Source organism: Uloborus diversus, chromosome 7, assembly GCF_026930045.1.
Source record: "Uloborus diversus isolate 005 chromosome 7, Udiv.v.3.1, whole genome shotgun sequence".
Lineage (NCBI taxonomy): Eukaryota > Metazoa > Arthropoda > Arachnida > Araneae > Uloboridae > Uloborus > Uloborus diversus.
The window spans coordinates 68,334,633-68,360,939 of record NC_072737.1 but is presented as its reverse complement, the minus strand read 5'-3'; the positions used below and the strand labels follow the sequence as shown (position 1 = coordinate 68,360,939).

At 34.5% G+C, this 26,307-nt stretch overlaps 1 protein-coding gene and 1 long non-coding RNA gene across 2 annotated transcripts; one reads left to right on the top strand and one right to left on the bottom strand.

The window, feature by feature from the left end:
- Positions 1-3,273: 3,273 nt before the first annotated feature.
- Positions 3,274-5,425, bottom strand: LOC129226727 (zinc finger protein 732-like). The gene has a single exon (XM_054861355.1). The coding sequence runs from the start codon at positions 5,369-5,371 to the stop codon at positions 3,449-3,451; it is 1,923 nt and encodes a 640-aa protein (XP_054717330.1). The 5' UTR covers positions 5,372-5,425; the 3' UTR covers positions 3,274-3,448.
- Positions 5,426-6,111: 686 nt separating this feature from the next.
- On the top strand, positions 6,112-24,012 carry LOC129227032 (uncharacterized). Its single transcript, XR_008580816.1, has 4 exons — positions 6,112-6,166; positions 10,741-10,841; positions 19,590-19,798; positions 23,877-24,012. It is a non-coding gene; the product is annotated as an uncharacterized LOC129227032 (long non-coding RNA).
- The last annotated feature ends 2,295 nt before the right edge of the window (positions 24,013-26,307 follow it).

Genomic DNA, 26,307 nt, shown 5'->3' with positions numbered 1-26,307 from the left:
GTTTCGAAAAATATTTTGGTTCGGAATATTTTCACGTTTCCCCTATTGTTTTCAAATTTAGCCAAAAACGGGTTTTTGAAAAAATAGTGCCGTGAAATTACCGGAGGATAGCCGCCAGATCCCCTACCGTCATCAAAGACGACTTATATTTGCGTTTAAAACTTATATTTCGGAATCTTTCGATGGGAGACGATTGAATCTCCCTCCCTCTTGCAACGTCAACAAAGGTAACCCAAAATTGCGGGTTTAAAAATTTCAGTTGCGGAGATTTTTCGGGAAGAACGCCGATCCTTCCTAAGCTACGGTCTTAAAAAAATAGCTTCAAATTGATTTCAATTTCGAAAGAATCTTAGGAAAGAACTGCAACATTGCTTTCACCTAAAGTCTCGAAAAAGTTCCTAAAATTGCTACATTTGACGTCAATTTCGAAAATTTCTCCATGCACCTTGAATATACTTGACTCTTTTGTCCTTGCAACCAAACACAACTAAAGATTAACTAAAAATATTTTTCATACGCCGATTTCGATAATTTTCTTGGAGCAATCCTCCTCCCCTGAACCCCTGACACCTCCCCCACGCTTCCCCTTCCTCCGTCCCTTTTCTGATGTCACCGAAGAAAGACTATAAAATGCGAAAAGTAACAACGCATAAAAAGCACAAATTCGCGGATGATAATCTGCGAATTTGTGCTTTTTATACGTTGTTACTTTTCGTTTCTTTACAACAGCACAAAGGTATTTATTTATCTTACTATAAAATGCGTTTTCAAGACTAGTAAATTTTGGCATCTATTATTTTCTTCAAATATACAAATTGTACCTAAGGAGTTTCTTACTATAAAAAATTCTTCCTTTTTATAAGATCATTCTTCTGCCCCCCCCTTTTTTTTAAATTCGAACTTGGCATAGAAATTTAAAGAAAGATTTATATAGACGTTAAAGATTAGTCAAAATATGCGAATTGCTCTTAAGGGGCGGCACATAAGGTCTTTGCACACGGGCGGCCGACACCCTAGGATCGGCCCTGTTCGTAAATATATTATAGTATTATTTTTTAACACTTTTGAACTAAAAAGTAAACTGTTCTTTAATTAAGAGAGCTTTATATTGATTCACACTAATCATTAAAATAGCTCATAATTTACACAATTAACTAAACTACTACTTTGAAATTAAATTGGCCCACTTTTCAAACACTAAAATTTTTTTCTTTTTTTTCAAATTTATGTGAACAAAGCATTTTTTAATTATTTTTATTTTTGAGTAAAAGAATTGGATTTTAGCCGGGCGATTGTTTATAGAAACTTCTAGTAGGTAACACTTTCATGTAAGAATGAAAAAAAAAAGTTTTGAAATAGAAAAATAATTTCATTCAAAATTTACACTTTCTGGAGAATGATCCATACAACATAGTCTGTTTTGTGAGTTTTAAAATTTTAGAAATAACTTATTAGCACATGATTTTTTTTTTCTACTCTCATTATTTATTTACTTTTAGTTTATATTTTCAAAAATGGTGTTTAAATTTATGACGCACCTGATTTTTTTGAACAGGCGAGATCACTTTTGGTATTTTTTCTTTGTGGGATAACTTTTTGCACAATCTTTAAATGTTTAATTTGTGTATGTAACTTAACGTAAAATACAATTCATTAAGAAGTGAAACATGTAGAAATGAATGCAAATGAAGTTACATTTAATGAGTTCCTTCTTAAGCGTATGTAAGTTTAAATCTTTAAAAGAAGACTAAACAATTTTGTGAAGATTCATTTAAAAATATATATGTAAAAAAATCCTAAAGCAGAACAATTGCTGGATCGCTACGAAATTATGATGATTGTGGTCTGATTAAATATTTACAGCACAATAATAACATTTGCTACAACAAGTTAATGAAATGAACATCAATACAGTAAAACCTGTCTACAACGATACTGTTGGGACCTAAAAATGATATTGTTATAGACAGGTTATCGTTATAGACAGTTTATTTATTGCTGCCATTCTGCTTGGGACCAAGGAAAATATTGTTATAAACAGGTTTCACTGTTTAGCTTTTTCTTACAAAACAATAAGCAGAAAATCTAATGCAAATAATTGAACTCAACAAAAGCACGGATAAAATTTAACCATAGCAGAAAAAATTAAATAGCTGAAAATATTTATGTGTATTAAATATTTCTTTGAAAATATCAATCAAATGTTCTTGATCTTACCTTTTCACTAAATAATATATTTAAAAATATTTTTGAAAACTTCTAATATGAATAAAAAATTAATGCAGATTTCTTTTTATCATGATACGATGAGGTTTTAGTAAAATATTGCTCATTGAAAATCTAGTCATACATTAATAGTACATGCGTGTGTGTGCATGTATGACTCCACGTTGCTTTTAAATATCCAACATTATGACTGAAAAGAAATTTTTGAGTTTGATCATAGGGGAAGGAAGACAAAAACTCCTTTTTTTGCACTTTTATGCAGATTTTGAATTTTTATTACACATATAAAATGTTCTAAAGGTAAAAATGTATGCAATGTAATATATATTTTCATTTATGCTAACAGAAAATGAAATTTACAATTTTTATTTGTAATTCAATAAACACGTTACATATTAACATAAAAAGTATAACACTAAAGATATTTGAAAACATTTAACTACTATATTTTGTACACAAAGGCGACAAATTAAACACCCAACTACTGGTTGGAATGAGAAACTCAATTCTACTAAAAATACATACAGAAGACAGCTAATTTATAAATATTTTTAAATAAGTTACATAAGTTCATTAAAAATGGTTTTCATTTTCATGAAATAAGAGTCCATAGACTGGGAATATAAAATTATGCCAACTTGCATAACAGATAAATAAGGGCGTTAAAAAATATAGGATTTTAAATAACCAACATAATATATAGTGTGCCTCTGATAAGTTGAGCTGTGACCTTGACAATGTTTGCTTCTTTTGTAAGTAATGAGGAACGGTAACTAGCTCAGAATCCAGTTGAACTACTTGTGTAGTAGTTTTAAAAGGCATTCTACAGGGCAATGTTGCACCCCCGCCCCCAAATAAGATCAAAAACCTGTCAAATTATTCCTCCTAAAAATATCAATGCTGCAGCATTTGCCATGCCCCCCCCCCCGGATATTAATTGAAATCTGTGCCAATAACAAGTCATCTTTTCATTGAACACCCCCAAACATTGTTACCCCCCCCCCAAAAAAAAGATAAAAACCCTGTCAAATTACCCCTCCTAAAAATATCAATGCTGCAGTATACGCCAAGACTCCCACCTCGTATTCTAACTGAAATCCGTGCCAATGACAGGTCATCTTTTCACTGAACGTTCCAAAGAACGGTCAACATTGTTAGCATCATAACTCAACTTACCAGGGAGAGGCAATAAGCTATTTATTATAACAACAAACACATCAATTCAAGGTGATGAATCAGAGGACATGTCTTTCAAACCATGGGAAGTGAGAAGTTTCTGGTGACGCGTTCTTAAATGTCTCTTGAAAGTGTTTCTAGTTTTAAAATGTAAGTCACAATCTCTACAGTGAAATGGAGCTTCCCCAGTATGGCGCCTCAAGTGTTCTTTATAGTGACTGGGATGCCTGAACGTGCGACCACAATGAGCACACGTGAACCGACTCAAATTTTGATGAATAAGCATGTGATAGTTCAGACTATGCTGTCGCGTGAACGTTGAGCTGCAAATGTTACATGTGTAAGGCTTAATGCCGGCATGGCTGCGATAATGATGAATCAAAGTTGCTTGAGCAGTGAAGTATTTATCTTTACAAATCTGGCATATAAGTGAGCCATTGCTTTGCTTTTTCTTTTTTGCATACAGCTTTGCTATATACTTCAAAGCAAGCTCCTTCTCACATTTCTGCATATTTTCTAGATTTTCGTCATTTTCCGCGGCGGTAAATGAGTTTTTAGACGAGATGCTATTTGTCTGCTTAACATTCACTCTGTTTTCGACACACTCTAACACCGAAGCGGAATCGATACGAGAATCCTCATCCGAGAACTTTTCCGATTTCACTTTGGTTCTAATAAATGAAGAATCACCCTCACTTTGAAGCATATTTTCCGAACAATCCACTTCATTCATACCAATTTCTTTAATTTCAGCAAGATCGGGCAAAAGAGGAGTATGCACAAACGGGAAAGGAGGCGTTTTAATGATGAGCTGAGAAGGCACAGTAAAACGTTTAACGCCAGGAACGAACTTCTGAGTTTCTGAAGCACATCTTTTCACTTCATGTGATAACTTCTCATTCTTCTTTGCCTCATCGATAGCTGCATAGGTATGGTCATGTGTCACGATGGAATGATCGTCAGATTCCAAAAGGGAAGTGCCGGGTTCCTTTTTTATTTCTTGTTCTGCTTTTTCCTTGGTCATGATATCATCATACACAGACACACAAGCTTCATATAAAGCATCAAAGTTTGGATCAATTTGAACATTACTTTCACACTCCTCTTCGTTCTGCACAGGAGTAAATTTGTTATATGAACCATTAGTTGTTGAAGGTGACAAGTCAACCGAGTCATTCAGCTTCCTGTACACTGATTTCTGCTGGGGAGATTTTCTGCTTTTCTTTTCGGCTGCTTCAAATGAAAACTTGTGATTGGTTCCTTTCTTTACAACAGTTTTTTCCATTTTTCTTGTATCAAAATGATTCAGAGATGGGAAATCTTTGGAAAATTTCTTTTTTAACTTATTTACAACATATGTTGATTTTCGTTTCGTTGTTTTAAAAACAGTTCGAGATTCAGTGTTAGGTAAAACCTTAGTGAGCAATGCCTGTTGCTTCTTTGGGACTTTCAAACTACTTCGCTTGGGAGATTTTTCGGTACATTTTGTAGGAAATAATGGCACAGAAGTAAAGAATTTGTTTTTACTACCTTTGGACTCAGATTCAGTCATCAAATGTGCAACATGATGAAGTAAATGATCCTTAATTTTATCGAATGCTTTTTTTTCATTACCGAAGCTTTTATACACAACGGTGCATTTTTCGGGAATTAACATACACTTATAAGAGTACTTTTTAGTTAGTTCATCAGATTTCATTTCTGAAAATTTTAAAACTAATGATTTGGTGGGCAATGCTCTTACTTCATCTAAAGTAAAGTGGTCTGAAGAAAGAGATTTTTTGAACCATTTTTTATTTTCAGTAGAAATCTTTTCTCTACCTGGAGATGGTGTTATTTCATTCCGGAGTGTTTGGGAAGCTACAGCAGCCAAAACATCAAGAGGTAACATGTTTTCTATAAATGATGGTGACGCACTTGAGGCAATTTTATAGGACATGCTTTGCGCGGGGAAAAGTTCAGTAATCATTTTTTAAAAAGATTAATAATAGTATCATGGCTACATTCTACTGGTATATCAATAAAGGCAAAATGACACAAGAATAAGCTAAAATATACTATGACAATCAATAAAAGGCAATATAAAATTTCAATTACCTAACAAAGCATATACCAGAAAACGAACAACGAAAGCGCTCCATTCAAGACAGCAGACAAGCAGACTAATTCTTAGTTTATGTTGCCAACTGTAATTAGACAAGAAAGATTCAAACATTGTTCTTCTTCTAAAGTTACTTCTACTTTTGAATTCAATAAAAATGATTTAAAGCATAATTGAGGTAGTATTTTTACTATAAGTGACGAATTATTAAAAAACATTCGTGAAGGCTCAAAATATTATCCCTAAACTATCAGCACACCAATAAATATATATATTAAAAAATAAATAAATAATGAAAGACAAATATTTTTCAAGCAATGGTTTTCGCTTGACAGTTTTATGAATTTAAATTTTAATCCAAAAAATATCTGTCATTAGAGCATAAATTTCATCATTAAAAATAATTTTTGGAATATCCTTTGAACAACTATCAAGAAAGCTAAAATATACTATGATTCTGAATTCTAACATCATTTAAAAGTTTCACAATTCTATTTTGCTTAAAATAGAATCAAAATATTGGTTTTTAATTGAATAAATGACTTGATTGCAGAAGGTAAATATTTTTCTTTACCAAAACGGCATCATAACATGTGACATATCTGTCGCAATGTTTGACTGCTGTTTCGTAGAGAGAAGATGCCTTAGTTTCAAATAGCTTTTGTGAGTTTTGCTTTTATTCAGCGGTGATTTAAAGGGTTTTTTATTTCTAAAGAGAATGGGAATCACCTCTGCTGATCTGTATTTGTTTCTGAAAAGAATGGTTTAGTTAGTTGCTCCAAAATTCATTACACAATTTTTAAAGTGCAATAGTAAGATTCAAGGCTATATGTGGTTGTTTAATACGATTTCAGCAAATAATTTAGTGATATTAATGCTTCCTATTAGTACACTTGTAAACTGTTTAATGGAAGTTTTAAAGTTTGTTTTCTACTGGAAGTTATTCAAAACTCTTTGTATACGTCTTTTGAATATTGAATATTCTGTTTTGAAATGGAATACAGTAGCATTGTTGCAAAATGTATTTCAATATCGAAATTTAATTTTTATAAATCTAAAGATTTATCCCAGGTTACTTTTTGAAGAATTAGTTGTATTTTTGCAGCTATTGATGAATTGGGAACTAAACAATCACTACTTTCAAGTTCGCTAAGATAGTACAACTGCATAGCTTCATTCAAAATGAATAAAGTAAAACAGTAGAATTACTATTTTTTAAAATAAATATACAAGAGGGTGGAGACAAATGAAAGCATAAGAAAAGAAAAACAATGCTTAGAACACATTGGCCACAAGGGGGAAAACCCCTGATCTAATGAGAGAAAGGAAGAAGCAAATCTCTAGGGGGGGGGGACTTAATTCGTCACATGACACAAACACCGGGTTGCATCGAGTAAGGTTGGGCAGCAGGGGCAAAATCCCCTGCACCCTAAGAAAGGAAACATGTCAGTTTCGTTCAAAGGCCTGATTAATCTAACTATCAGCAACATTAACCAACATGCTAGACCAGCAGTGGATTTTTTTTTGGGGGGGGGGGGGCAGGCTGGGCACAAAAAGTGGTTATTTAAACAGAACACAAAGCACACACAGCATATTTTGGATAAAAGCAATTTTGTTTGCTAAACAAGCAATACTGGAGTCGGAGCAGGCCCGTGTCCAGATTTTCAAAAAGGGAGGGGTTTTAAAGCTTCTAAATCTTTACTAGAGCAAAGTGAGGGGGGGGGGGATTTCAATCCCTCACAGACTTCAGGTTTTTTACTTAAAATGCCTTGTTCGTTTCTTGAAAAAAAAAAAAAAAAAACTATGTTTTTTTAAATTAATTTTGTTTACTATGCGGCATATTGCGATTTGTGTGAAAAACTATACACAGATTATTTCATAATGCAGCATGTATATCAGGTTTTATGTTCTAAAATAATGCTTTATAAACGAAGCAATAAAGAGCTTATTGCAGACGCTAATTACACTGAAATATTCTTCAACAATAGTTTTTCCAGAATTCCAACTGGAATAATATTGTTGAAATATTCTTCAACAATATTATTCCAGTTGGTAAAGCTCTAAAAGTCGTAAATTGAAGAAAAAACTTCAGAGAAAAAGGTTTTTTTTTCTTCATTTTTTTAAGAACACTAAAATTTTAAATTGAAATTAATTAAAGTCAAATATACATTTTCTTCATTTGGTTTATTATTTTAGCCCCAATGGGAGGGGTTTAACCCCTAAAACCCTCCCCTTGAACACGGCCCTGAGTCGGAGGCTAGACTGAAAGAATACATTCAACTCACTGGTTTCGAATTCAAGGGAACGTAATATTGTGATTCGTCCATTAATTCTTCGAGAGAACCAGTAATTAACTTTTTTTTTTTAATGTGTAGGCTTGCCTAAAAGATTCATTTTGATCCAGGCAACTCTATTTGTGAAATAATAAATTTCTTTTTCTGCTTGTGAAAGTCAAAATGCAAGAAATCATTTTTTTTATCACACCTGCCAACGTCCTCTTGGACTTAAGGCGCCTTGCAGTCCAATACAACGATGTAGTAGTAGAGCGGGAAAGCTCTTTGAAGAGGACATCCTTGAGCCGTCGAGAAGAACAGGGCAATCAAAATGATGCTCCCCTGTCATTTGCATAGTCCCTGCACATAGTGGACACAGTAGAAAATTGGCTAGTCCCATTTTAAAAAGATGGGCTTGTAAGTAGTCATGACCAGTAATGACACGAAAAGATGTAACCCCTTCAACTCGAGGGAGGAGGGAAAGTTGCAGTCTTGTTTGGTCTTCAAGAAGACAGACCCAAGATTTTCCGCTGGCAATGTCACCATAGAGAGGAAATAATTTTGAGCCTGATATTTCTCCCAACATGTCGCTTGGCATTTTGAAGAGGAATCAGGAGATAAGGTGGATTTAATGTTGAAGCCTCTTTAACCAACTAGTCAGCTTGCTCGTTGCCATGGATGCTTCCTCAAGGAAAGAGAAAAATAGATGTGAAGAGCTTGAATGTTAATTTCAAATTTGACTAATTTAGAAGATATTGATGCAAAGGTTTTTTTTTTTTTTTTTTTGTCTTTTGAAAGAAAAAAAATAATTTTAGGCCTAAGAAATTATTTAGATCCTTTGTAGAAGAAAGTAAAATCAGCCGTTTTTATACGCAAACTATCTGCGTTGCTCAGCTTTGCACGGTCAACCCCGAAAATAAAAGTTATGTCAAGTGGCGGATGTTCAACAATCAGTCTTCAATCAGAAAAAAAAAAGTACTAAAATTTCGGATAAAAATAATCATTCTTAAAGAAAGAAAATTCCAGAATGAATTAAACGCAACCAAATACAACTTAAATCCTTTAAAAAAAAGAAAGAAGATAAATTGCCAAATAATAATCAAAAAAGGAAATTTTCACCTCAAAACAAAAACAAAAGTTTATTTAATCACAGCCGAGAAAAAAAAGTGGCAACTTTCTGAACACTAATTTAAAATGAGATTGTGCAAATGATAGTTTTCCGATATAAAAATAGAGTTCCATTAGGCTTAAAAGTGCTTCTTAGTTTTTCCCAGTGATTTTACAGCCTTTTTTTTTTAATTCAAAAGAAGTGATTGAACTTTATGGGTATTTTTCGCGGGCTTTCGAATAACTATTTCGGGTAGAAAGAGCCATTTAATGCCATCTTGAAATTAAAATCCAATTTGGGGAGCCCCAAACTTAAACTTTTGGATGGAGGAGAATTCTCAATTACTGAATGGATCTAAGTACTGCCAAATGAAAAAAGACTGTATACACACATGCATACTTTTAATAACTGATATTCCAGCATTTAAGAACTGTAATGTTGGAATTATGTCTCCGAATTAGCCAAATCATCAACAGACTTTGCCGAACAAGAATTTTTTGGGAGGTCATAGTTATCTCCCATAGGGGCACCCCTGTTTCCAATGCAAAAGGATGTGAGCTTGTGGAAAGAAAGGCATCCTTGTAGCCCTAAACATGTCTATTGAATATTTTTAAAGACTATTTCTTAAATTGCATTATCTGTCATAATCCTGCATTTTGCTTCCAGTTTTGAATTGTTGATAGAAACAATGAAAAAATGAATTGTGAATAAATTTAACAAATCAGTTTCAAGGCGCTGAACTAAAGCAATCATGTAAGAGTATATGTGGGCTCTCTTGAAAGCTGTCTTTTTTTCCTTATACTTGAACAAAACTGCTTTTAAATTCAAGCATACAGGCCAGCAATACTGAGAAAAAGATTAATGAAAAAGAAGTTATTTCCTTATGCACAATACATGTATATTAAAATGAAAATCCATACTGTTTTTTTTTTTTTACTTATAAGGAAAGGTAACAAGAAAATAACTTTCAAAAATGTACACCTCAAATGAATTTTAAAACTAAAAAATTATAAAATAAAATGTAAAAAATGTTTTTTAATTCTAAATGCTTGAATTGCATTAAAAAGTATGAAATAAACTAAGCATATGATTTCTTGTTTGCAATTGCCAAAAATTGAAGTTGATTTTAATATATGTATGTTATTTCTAAAGCAGCCAGTGAAATTAAAATTAAAAGTTTCAGAGAAGAAATATAGGCGGCATAATAAATACTATCTTACAGAGCTGTATACCACCTAGTTCTTCTCTCAAATTTTTTATTGGTTGTTTTAGAATTAACATAAACATTCATTATATTAAGATCAACTTCAATTTTTGGGTGTTGCGACTAAGAAATCATATGGCTTAGTTTCTTTCATACTTTTTGGTGCGATCCAATCTTTTTGAAATAGTCTTTAAAATTAAAAAACATTTTTTATATTTTATTGATATTTGTATTATTTTAGCATTGCTTGATAAAGAACTTTTCTCACAAATGTTTTATTTATGAATGTAAAATTAATAGCAATGTTATGAAGGCCCAATTTTGCATTTAGACTATTGTTGGTTTTGGATTTACGTTTAAGCTGAAAAGTATTTCTTTCTTATTTTATCCGTCATTAGTTTTTGCTTTAAGATTTGAAAATCTAATTAAAAATGTTAAACAAACAACTTAAATTAAAATTTTTGGTAATGGTAGCTTTACCTTTTCCCTCTCTCCAGGCCTTCTAGCACACAATAAGCTGAGACGTATTTCAAAAATATAGCAATATCTGTACAATGTATTGTCAACTTTTTATTTCCCTTTTATCAATATTAAAAACAATCTTTTTTATTCTCATATAATTTTTTTTATTTTTTTTTTAACATGTTTATAGAGTTACAGTTGAAAGTGAAAACTGGTTTAGCCAATTTTTGTCCCTTCCCAATTTCTGTGTTGGATCATCTGTGAAAATCCATTCTTATGAAAAATGTCAAGGTAAGATAATTATTATGCAATATTTCTTTTAAGTAATTTGAAATTCAAAACATAAAATTTATTTAATTATTATCAAAACAGAGAAATAATAAAATAAAAAGTCAAAATTATTAAAGCACAAATTGAAGTAATGTTTCAGGAAATTGTTTTAAGGGAGCAGAAAACCTGTTTATCAATATATTAAGCTATCATTTTGAGCTGTGACTTTGCCAGGATTCCATTTTGGGAGGGGCTTAAGTACTTACATAAAAGAGACTCTCACATTAGTTATTTTTCATAAATATGTTGTACAATTGTGTGAAAATGAGACCTTTTGCAAAAAAAATTAGTATTTTTTCACTAATTTTATATAGGTATTGTTTTATAAATTACTAACTACTTGCACAGAGATGCCAATGCTAAAAATTTAAAGGAAGTCCCTTGAGTAAATGGAAGTAAAGTTTAAAAAAGTCCTTTTATTTCACTAAAATATGCACATCTTTTATCCTAAGATCCAAGCATATTCCATGTAGTATTATAAGTCCCTATTAGAAGTTTGGCAAGACCTCATTTGAAGTATGCATTCAGTTTTGCTCTCCTTATCTCAAGAAAGATATTTCTTTATTCCTAAGGGTTCAAAGAGAAGGGAACTAGGCCAGTAAGAGGACTTTTTCATTTAGATTATGATACCCGAATTAAAAAACTTAATATGTATAGCCTGGGGTGAAGGAGTCGGAGGGTACATGATTCAGTTGTTTCAATTTATCGAAATGGGTGGAAATTTTAGTGGGTTAAATTTTTGCACGGAAAGCAGGAAGAGGGAGTCATTGTTTTTAGCTATTCAAATCTCAGGCTAACCCTAGAAATTAGGAAAATTACTAATTTAGCAGGGTTGTGGGCAGGGTTGGGTTTTTAGTGTCAAAAACCTGTTTCTGACTTGGCATGTCAAAAACTGGTCGAAAACTCAAAAACCTGTCCAAAACGTCAGAAGCTTGTCAGAAACTATCAAAGTGATTATTGATAATTTTAATGAATACATAAGGTTTCCTAATGCTGAGAAATTAAATTCAATTTACACATCAAATTGATAAAATTAATTAAAAATTAAATTAATTTCATGAAAATAAATGTCCTTTAAATGAATTTGTTATGCTGCCATAGCCGATCCCAGGGTGTCGGCCACCCGTGTGCAAAGACCTAATGTGCCGCCTCTCAAGAGTAATTTGCATATTTTGACTAATCTTTAACGTCTATAAAAATCTTTCTTTAAATTTCTATGCCAAGTTCGAATTTAAAAAAAGAGGGGAGGGGGACAGAAGAATGATCTTATAAAAAAGAAGAAATTTTTTATAGTAAGAAACTCCTTAGGTACAATTTATATCTTTGAAGAAAGTAATAGATACCAAAATTTACTAGTCGTAAAAACGCATTTTATAGTCTTTTTTCGGTGACATCTGAGAAGGGATGGAGGAAGAGGAAGCGTGGGGGGAGGTGTCAGAGGTTCAGGGGAGGAGGATTGCTCCAAGAAAATTATCGAAATTGGCGTATGAAAAATATTTTTAGTTAATCTTTAGTTGTGTTTGGTTGCAAGGACAAAAGAGTCAAGAATATTCAAGGTGCATGGAGAAATTTTCGAAATTGACGTCAAATATCTCAATTTTAGGAACTTTTTTGAGACTTTAGGCGAAAGTAATGTTGCAGTTCTTTCCTAAAATTCTTTCAAAATGGAAATCAATTTGAAGCTATTTTTTAAGACCGTAGCTTAGGAAGGATCGGCGTTCTTCCCAAAAAATCTCCGAAACTGAAATTTTAAACCTGCAGTTTTGGGTTACCTTTGTTGACGTTGCAAGAGGGAGGGAGATTCAATCGTCTCCCATTGAAAGATTTCAAAGTATAAGTTTAAAACCCAAATTTAGGCCGTCTTTAGTGACGGTAGGGGATCTGGCTGCTATCCTCCGGTAATTTCTCGGCACTATTTTTTCAAAAACCCGTTTTTGGCTAGATTTGAAAACAATAGGGGAAACGTGAAAATATTCCCAACCAAAATATTTTTCAAATCAAATTTCAAAATATTTCGATTTTTTATATTGAAATCAATTATAGGCTATTTTTGGGAAGGAAGGATTTTGGAGCTCTTAAGCGGATATTTCTAAAATCGCAATTTTATATTATCTTTGGTGACGTTAACAAAACTGGGAAGCTTCTACCGATCTTTCAGATATTTTTCAACATTAATATCTGAAAAATATAACTATAGACTTTTGTACACCTCACCTCTACGATTGATGGATATGCCCTAGCGCCGTGTAAAGTTACATAAGCCTGTCAGTTCTCCTCCGGAATTCTTTAGAAATATAAATCCCAAAATCGTATTTTAAGCATTTTTTGATAACGATGGGACTAAGAGCGGGCAGAGGTTCAGTGTGCCGTCACGAACAGTGTTTTTGAAACTGAAGTTAATTTCAGGCTAGTTTAGGCAGGAAGCTGTGGCTCCACGGAACCGTCTAAAAACGAAATTTTCTGGCATAGTGATTGCATTAAAGGAGGATCCGGGGTCTTTCCCCAAAAGTTCTTGAAACTGATGTTTGAAAAACGCAATTTTAGTTTGAGGAGATAACATTTATACAAATACAAATACAAATGTGACGACCAGCAACAGGCTCTGGGCCCAGCTAGGCTGGTCCTAGTCAATTAATTAGTCCCCAATGAAGATCAATGGCCCTCTTAAAGCTATCCACTCCCTTGCTCACTACCGCCTCTTCCGGTAAGCTATTCCAAGTGCCCACGACCCTGCTAAAGTAGTAGTGTTTCCTGATTTCCAAGTTAGCCTGAGATTTAAATAGCTTAAAACAATGACCCCTTGTCCTGCTTTCCCCGCAAAAATTTAATCCATTTACATCTTTCATTTTGATAAATTTAAATAACTGAATCATGTCCTCTCTGACTCTCCTTTGCTCCAGGCTATACATGTTAAGCCTATTGAGTCTGGTATCATAATCTAAATCTGAGAGTCCCCTTACTAATTTAGTTACCCTTCTTTGAACCCTTTCCAATAAAAAAATATCTTTCTTCAGATAAGGCGACCAAAACTGAACAGCATACTCCAAATGGGGTCTTACTAAACTCCTATATAAAGGCAGAAGAACTTTCTTAGATTTGTTTGAAATAGATCTATTGATGAACCCAAGCATTTTGTTGGCTTTGTTACTAGCAATACTGCACTGTTGACTAAACTTGAAGTCCTGATTTATAAAGACACCCAGATCCATAACATTTTCTGCCTGATTTATGACTGAACCCTGTAAACGATATCTCATACGCTTATTTCCATGACCTAAGTGTAGCACTTGACATTTCCCTACATTAACTGCCATACCCCATTTATCTGCCCACTTAGTAATATGATCTAAATCCTCTTGCAGCTGTTTTACTTGTTCTTCATTTTCGACAATCCCCATAACTTTTACATCGTCAGCAAAACAATTCATGCTTCCAGAAATATTTTCATTGATGTCATTCATAAATATAATAAACAAAAGAGGCCCTAAAACTGATCCCTGAGGAACTCCACTTAAAACATCACTCCAATTAGAATGATTTCCTCTCACAACTACTCTTTGCTTCCTACCAGTAAGCCAATTTCTAACCCAAAGTAAAGTTTTTCCTCCTATTCCAATGTCAGCTAACTTGCTGAGAAGAGCAACATGCGGTACCTTGTCAAAAGCTTTTTGAAAATCAATATAAACAACATCCACACATTTTTTGTTATCTAAAGCTGAGGTAACCTTGTCGTAGAAATGCAATAAATTAGTAGTACAGGATTTACCTTTCCTGAAACCATACTGCAAACTAGTCAACAGACTATTAGTCTCTAAGAACATCATGATCTCTTTCTGGGCTTATTGGCCGTGGTCTAATTGGAGTAGAAATTCCAGACGTTTCGGCTTGCTTTGCTGCAGTCATCATCAGTGGTTTGAGTTTGGCGAGACTGATTCCTGGCTTCGGTGGCTCCGGTATTTAAGCAAACTGCTGCTGCGCTGCTGGTCCTGATTGGGAGGCGTTCTGAAGCCACTGGTGGAATAAGGTTCCTGATTAGATGAGATTCATATGGGTGATCCTTGTACCTGATTGGATGGGATTCACAAGTCGTGGTGGCTACTGGTTTCTTATTGGATGGGACCACAGTATGTATTAGACTGTTGTGGCCAGCGGATCTAAGGGCAGGGTGCCATGTTTTTGGTAAATTGAAATTCTCCTCTTTTCTGTTGAAATTAAAGGGGTGTTTGAAAATTTCTATAGCTTCGCGTTGAAGACGCGCAAAGTAATGAGATGTAGCCAAGATTTCTATGTCTTTAAATTTGATGTTGTGGACTCCTTCTTGTTGGCTGTGTTCGGCTACGGCTGACTTATCATAGTTTCCTAAATGGCAATGACGAACATGCTCAGAAAGGCGTGTCTTGATGCTGCGCTTCGTAGTTCCGACATAAACTGATCCACAGGAGCACGGAATTTCGTAAACTCCAGATGTGGAGAAAAGGTCACGGGGGTCTTTCACCGGGCGATAACAATTCCTAAGTTGAGTGGTGGGCTTGAAAATGGTCTTGATGTTGGGTTTTTCAAGGAGTTTTCCAATTTGGTCAGTAACTGTGTAGGTAGGGTAAGAACACTTTCCCTAATGGTTCAGATGGGGTAGGCTTCTGTTCGTTATTTTGGGACTTCCTGGGATGAAGGGCTCTTCTAATTTCTCCTCTAGTGAATCCATTGGCTTGAAATGCTAGCTCAAGGTGTTTCAGTTCCTCCTTCAAATGTGTCTTTTCGCAGATTCTTTCTGCTCGGTGCATGAGGGTATTGATGACAGCCATTTTTTGTCTCGGGTGGTGGTTTGAGTTCTTATGAAGGTAACGGTCTGTGTGTGTGGGCTTGCGGTACACTTGGCGGCTGAGATTCCCATCTTCCTTTTTCGTCACAAGAACGTAGAGGAAAGGCAGCTGATTATTGCTCTCCTTCTCCATGGTGAACTGAATGCTGGGATGAATGCTATTTAGATGTTGAAGAAACAACTGCAGGTCTTCTTCTCCATGGCTCCACACCGCAAAAGTGTCATCGACGTATCGAAACCAAACCTTGGGCTTCTTTGTGGCGGAGGCAAGGGCTTTCTGTTCGAAGAACTCCATGTAGAAATTATCGATGACAGGGCTTAAGGTGTTGCCCATGGCAACTCCATCCCGTTGTTCGTAGAATTTTGTGTTCCACTGGAAATAAGTGGTCGTCAGGACGTGCTTGAAAAGGGCTGCGATGTGGGGTGGGAAAAGTGGAGTAATCAGCTGTAGTGCATCTTCAACTGGGACTTTTGTGAAGAGTGAGATAACGTCGAAGCTTATGAGTAAATCGGATAGCTGGAGAAAAATTGACTGGATTTTTTGAACGAAGTCACTGGAATCTTTAATGAAAGATGATGATAATCCAATAAATGGTTTCAGAAGACCCATGATGTACTTGGAGACTTCATATGTTGGTGAACCAATGGCGCATAAAATGGGTCGAAGGGGAACTCCAGACTTGTGGAGTTTCGGTAGTCCATAGAGTCTAGGAGGGAGAGTTTCTGATTTCTTTATGTTGCGTTGTATCTCGGGTGGGATTGATGATTCCTTGATGAGTCTGTTTGTCTCTCGTAGAATTTTCGCAGTTGGATCTTTAGTTAGGGACCTGTAGATATCGGGGTCTAACAATTCTTGGATCTTGTCCTGGTAGTCCTTGGTGTTAAGGACGGCAGTGGCATTTCCTTTGTCAGCGACTAAGATGACAATATCTTGATTGGACTTCAGCTGTTTCAAGGCACGTCTTTCTTGTGCTGGGATATTGCTCTTTGGTGTATTGGCTCGCTGTAAAATCCTTGATGCCTCTCGGCGGATGTCTTCTGTCACGTCCTTTGGAAGCTTGTGGAGACCGGCTTCAATGTTGGCTACGATGTCTTCCACCGGAATATACTTGGGAACTACAGCAAAGTTGCCCTCTTTTTAACACGGATATCTCGTCGGCTGAGAGCTTGTGGTTAGATAAATTGACCACAGTGCGGTCATCATTAAGTGTTGGAATAGGATGTTGGTGTTAGGGTAGCTTTTCAAACTTCCGGATCTGTCTTCTTGAAGTTATTTCCTTTTCAAAAATCATGGTGTTGTAGGTGAGATGTTCAATTTGGTCTCAATCCCAGGCAGATAAACTGTTAGCAATCCGAAGATGGATTGTGAGAAGGTCTCGGTTGCATATAGCTAGGTTTCGGCGAGTCCGATGAACACATTCACGCAGGAGAGCTTGTTCGGTGCGGTCGAAGATTCGATGTGAAGCAGGACTCCTTATCAGACGTCTTTGCCGAAGAAAGTTGGGGATCACTTTTTCATCTCTGCACCATAATAGAAAGGTTAACGTAGAGAGCAGCACGCATTTTCGTTTCCGGAGCGACTCAAAGCGGCGGACTTGTAGGTGAGCTTCCTCCCCGTAGAGACGAGTTAAATACTGTTTGAGGCTTTCACGGCCGGCATCAATATGAGGAGATAACATTTCCGGGCTTATTGGCCGTGATCTAATTGGAGTAGAAATTCCAGACGTTTCGGCTTGCTTTGCTGCAGCCATCATCAGTGGTTTGAGTTTGGTGAGACTGATTCCTGGCTTCGGGGGCTCTGGTATTTAAGCAAACTGCTGCTGCGCTGCTGTTCCTGATTGGGAGGGGTTCTCAAGACGCTGGTGGAATAAGGTTCCTGCAATTTTAGTTTGTTTTTCAATAGGTTAAGTGGGGGGGGGGGGAATTAGGGGCTTCTCTGAAGACGCTAATTGAGACTGTCTTTGGAAGTAAAGTTTGCGAATGGATTTCGGGGTGCTCCACTGCAAAAATTTTGAAAAATGGCGAAGCAATTTTATATAACTTTTGATGATAAGAAGGGCTGTCGTCTGAAAACGCGTTTTTGATTTTAGAGCCAACATTGTTAGGCTATGTTTGATTAAGCTAAAGTGGAAGAGATGAATCAGAGATTTAATTGGGTCCTTAAGATCGATGGTTCAACCAGCGAAATTTTCCGAAAGTAAAGTCCTAGAAACGCAATTTTAAGCCTTCTTTAGTTTCGTCAAGGAGGTCATGGCATTCTTTTGGATCTTTGTTTTGGAGCTGAATTTAAATTTGCTTCCCTGGGCAAGGACCCTGTCCTCCTACCCGATCTGAAACCGGACAGTTCATTCAAGATTTTATTCAGAAAAATTGTCGTAAAGGGGGAAAAGTACAACATTTTAGTTCGTCATTCATATATGTTACTCTCAAGTGAGTCGCAATTTTCCACTTTCTCTCCACGCATCTACCATTGTTAAACACAGCGTTTGTTACATAGTTTGTTGTTTGAAATGCTTGCGAGAGTATCTAATCAGTATAGCTTTTTTTTAAATAAATAAAATATGTCTTAATTGTTTAGGTCTATAAAAGCTTGGGGGGGAAAAATTAGTGGCCGCCCTCGGTGCTCCTTTTAGACGGCACCATTTCATGCTTCAGAAGGGGGCCTTTCCCCTCTCCTGTATCCTTGCCTAATTACCGGTTCTGTCACAAACTTTGCAATCAAATGAAGCATGTGTGTTAAGAGTAGATATTAATGGACAATGAACCAACACAATGTTCCCTAACATTCTATTTTTCTTAAACTATGCTATGCTGTCGGGGAAATCGACACATACTTTGACAATTGAACATTTAAAAATCAGCATATTTATTCTACTTATTATAAATTATCTTGTGAGAAATTCTTCGGGAATTTTGCTTGATTATAAGAATTATATGATGCGACCTGCGGCCGCCCCTTGCTTTGGTTGCCCTTATGCGGCGCACACTCTGCACACCTACTAGGATCGGCCCTGTATGCTGCAAAAATAGTTTCAAATATTAAAACTGTCAAATCCAGTTTTCAAAGTAGTTTTGTTCAAATTTTTTAATAACTAAAACAATTAGTTTCAAGTAATTTTATCCAACTCCTTCTGTGTCAGGTTTTATGTTGTGTCTTTTTTTTTTTTTTGGAGTAAAAGTAAAACTAAGTTGATCAGCACTCACTGGTTTATTATAAACTACTTTGGACGATACTATTTTTTTAGCTTTTGTAATGAACTTTTTCAGTGACTGAACTGATATAAAAATTCTTTCTTCAAAAACTAATATTAGCTTGAAGTACAACAAAAGTCATATAAATTTTTAACAGCTGTTTAAGTTGAATCCGTACGGTATCTCAATATCTCTATACCCGAGTACTATTTCTTGTCCCATGAAAGATGAGAGGCTCATCATTTATACTGGTTATCTCCAAATTTTGAACTTTGTAACTTGCATCCCTTTACTTCTCACTGCTTCAATTGTTCTTCTGTGTTCAACTGAAATTTTGGAACTTATTTTATTTAGAACTAGCTGCATTGCCTGGCGTTGCACGGTCTATCTCAAAAATATATGTACTTTCGGCGTTCCAAGCACTTTATATAATGATATAAAATTTCCCGTTTTCATTACATTCTTATTGCTGCTTCATTCCTATTTGTCAAAGCGCGACGTTGTATAGCCTTATAGCCTTCCTCAATAAATGGAATATTCAACACAAAAAGAATTTTTCGATTCGAACCAATAGTTCCTGAGATTAGCTCGTTCAAACAAACTCTACTGCTTTATATTATTAGTATAGATAATATCTGTGTATACTTGAGTGCTAAATATTTTAAATGAAATTTACCTATTTTTCTTTTTTTTTATAGAATTATTTCTGTTATGAATATTACGTTTGGAGTATCTTGAGATGAAATTAAAGAAAAACAAATTCTCAAATTTGAGCCAGCATTGCTACATTCTTCAATCTCTTGCTATGGGAAACTGTTTTAGGTTGTGTGTTTCATCTCCTGAGGATGATACCCTTCTCCCAGAGCAGGACCAAGATTCATCTTCATCGCCTCCAACTCCTATAGAGGTCATTTGTCTTTTCTTTGCGTTTTAGTTACGTAAGATCCAAAAATCAAGCAAAAAAATAAATTTCCATTCAATAAATCTTTGACTTTAAAATTTTGATTTTAAAATTTCATTCACAAAGCTCAAAGGGTAACGGCACCAGTAACAAACATGCTTAAGACATCGCTCTTAGGTTAACTCAATTTTCCGAGCCTTTCAATGTATTTATAATTGTTAAACTTTTTCTCTCATGCAACTACGTCTCACAAAACGTTTGGCTGCTTCTGGATCCTCTGAATGAATTAATTCTATTTTCATTTGCTCAATTTCAAATAAAAGTCTGATCCCCAGTAACAGAAACCGAAAATTTTGATGATATCCAGCAACAGATAGGATGATGAAAGGGTGAGTAATGGAGAGAGTTCCCTTTTTCTCTTCAAAATATGCCAAAGTTCTTTATAGATCTAAAACCATATTAAACTCAAATGACAGTGAAACACCGGCAAACCTCATGATGGCTGCTCATAACCTTCCACTACTGCCTAGTGAAACCCAACTGGCTCATAAAATTCACTCTGATAATACTAGATTGTTGCACCGTATTCATGGGTTGCAGCAGCATCAGTTTTACCTGCCTAAAATTCTTATAATTTAAATACACAAGTGACAACCAGCAACAGGCTCTGGGCCCAGTTAGACTGGTCCAAGTCAATTTACAATCCCCAGTGAAGATCAATGGCCCTCTTAAAACTATCTACTCCCTTGCTCATTACCACCTCTTCCAGTAAGCTGTTCCAAGGTTCCACTACCCTGCTAAAATAATAATTTTTCCTAATATCCATGTTAGCCTGAGATTTAAATAGCTTAAAACAATGACCCCTTGTCCTGTTTTCAGTGCTAAACTTCAGCCCCGTAACATCTTTCATTTTAATAAATTTAAACAACTGAATCATGTCTCCTCGGTCTCTTCTTTGCTCAAGACTATATTTTTAGCCTTCTAAGCCTAGAATCATAATCTAAGTGAGAAAGTCCATTTATTAGCCTTGTAACCCGCCTTTGAACCCTTTCCAATACATTAATGTCTTTCTTAAAATAAGGAGACCAAAACTGAACAGCATACTCCAAATGGGGTTTTACCAAACTTCTATATAAGGGCAGAAGAACTTCTTTAGATTTGCTTGAAATAGATCTATTGATAAACCCAAGTATCTTATTGGCTTTGTTACTAGCAATGCTGCACTGTTGGCTAAACTTTAAATCCTGACTTATTAAGATCCCCAGATCAGTAACTTTGTCCACCTGACTAATGACTGAACCTTGCAAATAATAACTTGTACTGTACACTTATTTCCATGCCCTAAATGTAGCACTTGACATTTCCCAACATTGACAGCCATACCCCATTTATCAGCCCACTCCGTAATATGATCTAAATCCTCTTGCAGCTGATTTGCTTGTTCTTCATTTTCTACAGTCCCCATAACTTTGACATCATCAGCAAAACAATTCATGTTCCCAGAAATATTTTTGAATATCGTTCATAAAGACAATGAACAAAACAGGCCCTAACACTGATCCTTGAGGAACCCCGCTTAAGACCTCACTCCAATTAGAATAATTTCCCCTTACAACTACCCTTTGTTTCCTTCCCGTCAGCCAGTTTTTAACCCAAATGAAAGTTTTCCCTCCTATTCCTATATCAGCTAATTTGCTAAGTAGAGCAACATGTGGTACCTTATCGAAAGCTTTTTGAAAATCAATGTAAACAACATCTACAGATTTCTTGTTGTCCAAAGCCATGGTAACTTTGTCATAGAAATGTAATAAATTAGTTGCACAAGATTTACCTTCCCTGAAACCGTACTGAAAACTAGTCAACTGATTATTAGTCTCTAGAAAATTTACTATCTTAATTTTCATCAATGTTTCAAAAATTTTGCAAACCACCGAAGTTAAACTCACAGGTCTATAATTTCCCGCACTCCCTTTAGACCCTTTCTTGAAAAGCGGTGTAATGTTAGATAGCTTCCAGTCCTCTAGCACTGTCCCCGAGTTATAAGAAGCATTGAAAATATTTACGATTGCATCTGCTAATTCCTCCGCACATTCAACTAAAATTTTTGGATAAATATTATCTGGTCCCGGAGCCATAGTCTCTTTAATTTTTTTCAAATGAAGTAAAACGTTATCCCTGGAAAATACAAAGTCCTCAAGCTGTACTATAGCTTGTGTCTTGTTGGTGTCAACTGTTGAGATACAGTTATCGTTAAAAACACTCAAAAAAAGTTACTAAAAACATTAGCAATATCACTATCACCCTGAATTAAAATTCTGTGCTCATCAACCAATGGCCCAATACGACTATTTCGAACTTTCCCCGAATTAGCGTATGCAAAAAACCTCTTGGGATTCCTGTTTGTGTTATCTGCCAGTCTTTGCTCCAACTCTCTTTTCTGAATCCGTACCAAATACTTAAATTTACACCTTGCCTTACAATATTGGAGCCTATCTGCACTGTTACCAGTTTCTCTAAACCTATGAAAAGCGGCTTTTTTGTAATTTAGAGTGTCTTTAGTTTCCCTGGAGAACCACATTGGCCAAATTTTAGTGTTGACACCCTTTCTCCTAAAGGAAACATAATCCCCAACCGTTTTCGCTAGATTTTCCTTAAACTCTGCTCACTGAAGATTCACATCGCTATTGTCCAATCCAGAAGAAAAAACTGCTTTCAAACTCTGCCTAAGTGCCACAAAGTCAGTATTTCTGAAATTGGGCACAAACCTAAAATTCTCTACTTTGTGCATATCAAATTTAATCCCAAACCTAATAAGTGTTGTGGTCACTATCTCCAATGTGTTCCCCTACACATAACCCCTGAACAGAAGCTTCCGTGTCGCAGAAAACTAGATTAACGACAATCTATAAATCCAAACTTAGGACTGTCTGTTACTGGACCCTTGTCTATTACTGGTACCGTTACCCATGTTTTACGAAATCCAATCTTGGTCTTTTAAATGTTTTTTAAATAAAATTTTACATTCAAGAATTATTTCAGTATTGCAGCATTGATATACTTTAGAATATAGTTAATAACAGGATTTATATGATTGTTGCACCTAATTTTGTTTTTTAAGGCCTTCTAATGATGCTTATACTTAACTTATGGTGTTTAAATTTGCTGAATTTTTATAGCATGTACAAAAATTAAAGTAGTGTATTTTGTACAAGACTACAAAAGTTGAATTTAAATTTCTGCTTGTGAATTTTAATGTTTGGGTGTTTAAATGTTTTGAAAATTTGTTTTAAAATTCTTTGGAAAGTGTTTTGTTTTTCCTTTGAAACTTGAGTATGAACTATGAAAAAATAAAAAGACTAGAGATGTTTTAAAATATCATTTAAGAGAATTTTTCAGCCTCTTTTTTTTTTCTTACTAAAAGCTTTTAAAAATTAAAAAGTATGCAAAGTGTGTGAAAATTTTAATCTGGCATTTGTAAAGGCTTTTGAATCTTCATCTGTTATAAAAAGATAATTAAACTTAAACATAAAATATCATTGTATTATGCTTAATCATGTAATTACGTTATGATTATTGTAATTTGGTTGTTAACCAAAATATGAATTCACCCTCTGCATTTATCAGCCAGATTTGAGTTTAAATTCCAATGATAACTTACCCCTAATGGACAAGAAATATCTTGAATGTAACTCAATTAAAATATCTTATTTATTTTTTTATTTTTATTGAGCAATCACGATTGCTTATTGCTTTCATTTGACTGTTTTTGATGTCCTATCATTTTTACCACTGCCACCCTCCACAGCATCACCGTCACGATGCTGCACCTCTAGCGAAAACCGTCTCCAGGTTTCGTCAATATCCTACACTTACATGCATACATACACGCACCTACACACATATACATATATACACAAACACATACACACACAAACACAAACACACACACACACACTCACATATACCCTCCACACACGCTTACATATACACACACACTCGTGATTGCGAAAAACATAATTTGAATTCAAGATGACAAAATTGAAATTAATTTTTTTATTTATTTTTTTATTTATTTATTTTTCAGGATCGACCTGTAGAACCTGTATTTTTCGTATCTCCTAACATAGGCCGTCCTATTTCACAACTTACTGAAGATGAGCAAATTAAAATAGCAAAACGAATAGGATTTATTCAACAACTGCCTACTAGGATATTTGATGGAAGTAGCAAAAACAGAGAGTATGTTATGTATTCATGAATATTTTTATGCTCTAATTGTGTACTTACATGTTTAAGTTGCTTTTCTTGCTAAATGTTAAACCCTTATTTTTTGAAAATGTTAGAACATTTTATTTAAGTGTTCAAAAAGTAATTTGCATTTTACGACATGAAACAATGTTGTAAAAACTAGTTTCTGAACCTCTTACGTTATCAGGGGTTGGTCCAGGATTTATTTTTTGGGTCCTTATTTTGTTAAAAAGCGAAATATTTTTGTGAATTTTCTTTATTTTTGTAAAAAAGGAATAATTGTGAATTTCTCTTTTTTTTTTCTGGAAAAAAGTTTTAGCATGTAGAAATTTAAATGTATGTAACAATTAAAAAATTAAATTTATACAAAGTTTTTTTTCTGAGAAGAATCTCTGATATGATACGTTTTTTAGCATTTTTTTGATGTAACCTTGACTTTTCAGTATCATATTCAATCATAGTTGAAGTCCATGATTTCCCATGACTTTCAAGGATACGCAGCAAAATATATATTTAATTTAGAAATATTTGGTCACTAAACCAAAATTAACCATCCAAAATATTAGCGACAAAATCCCTTTTGGTTTTGCATAAACTTGACCTTAAAAACTTAGTGGCCACCACTGTCACAATAACTAAAAAGAACCTAGCACATTCTGAAAGAAGATTACATAATACCTATTTGTTTACAATAACATGCATTTTAGAAAATTTAAGTTCAAATTGTTTCAAAGAAATAAATGAGAAGTCAGCAGGAAACTGCATTGTAAATGAAATAGTTTTTTTTTTGGTTCATAGCAAAACCTTAAAAGCAATGAGGATCAAATGCAATTCTGCAGATAAAATTTTAGTTCTTAAAAAACTAATTAATTTTTAAAAAAACCTTTATTTAAGACACATTTTATGTTATTTTAATGGCCGTACCGTACATATACCGTACTTTTTACTCATTAAATAAATGAGTTAATTGATGATAAATGTCTGTAGCCATTAAATGAAAGGCCACAAGCATTTACTTAACACGGGCATCATTGAGCATTTTTAACTGTCAAAAATAATATCAGAAAGGAATATCTCATGTGTAAGTACATTAGATCCCAAATGTGCAAATCAGTACTCAAAAAAAAAAAAATTTCCATTACTGCAGAGCATACTCTACGCGCATAGTGCACATTTATTGGAAAAAAAATATTGCGGGACTTTTTCAGACGAAATACTGCAAAATACTAGAAAAGCTGAAAAAATCGAATTTTGGTCAATTTTACAAAAATGTATGGCTTATTCGTGAATTAAAAACTTAAAATCATAAAGACATGTGTAAAGAGTGTTGAAAGGAAGCATTTGAATGGTATCAGTACAAGAATTTTTAACTGACTTCAAAAAGGAGGCGGTTATCAGTTCATACTGTATGTATGTTTTTTTTTTTTTGTTTGTCCACTCACAACGTCTCACCTAGTGAACCGATTTTGATGATTCTTTTTTTAATGGATAGGGGATGGCTCAACTTAGGTCCCATTACTTTGACCATATTTGTCCTTTAGAAAAAAAGTTATGGGCAAAAAACAATAAATTTCATGCAATTTCCCTATTAAATGATTAAATTTAAAACCCATTGTTATGAAAGTTTGGTGCCATACGATAGTAACATTAATAGTAATTGTAATGATAATTTTGAATGAAGACTTCTCTGAAGCAAGCATCAAGTTTCTTCAGGGGGGATATTTCGATAATAATCGGGACTCTGGCGCTGTCGTCTCATTTTTGGCGTAAATAATTTTATTTTGGTAACCTTGCTGATTTATAGAACCCTATGTGACTTATCGAAATCTTCCCTTCTTCAGTGCTATTGCTCCATAGTGGGGGTAAACCTGACCTGGAAGCGAGGTGATGCAGTGATTAGGATCTGCTTAGCCTTCACAATGCTACCATTAGGTTTGCCTCAACTACAGTAGTATTTTTTTCGTTATCATCTATGCCAATAACAAATGATGGGAGCTAAGTAAGAAAATACAGAATTGCATCATGAGCAACTTAAATGCTGTGAAATGTAAATTAGTTAGGAAAAACGTAATACTTAAATGGTTATAATTAAATTAACTACACATTAATTCTAAAGAGGAACAAAGATAAGTTTTTAGTGCCAATCGCTTAAAGTTTAAAGTGTGTTTATAGTTTTTTTTTTTAGTATAGAGCATTTTTATGAAAAAAATAAGGTGAAGTTTCGTGTACTATTTCTGAAATACCTACATTTACACTAAAAAGAATGA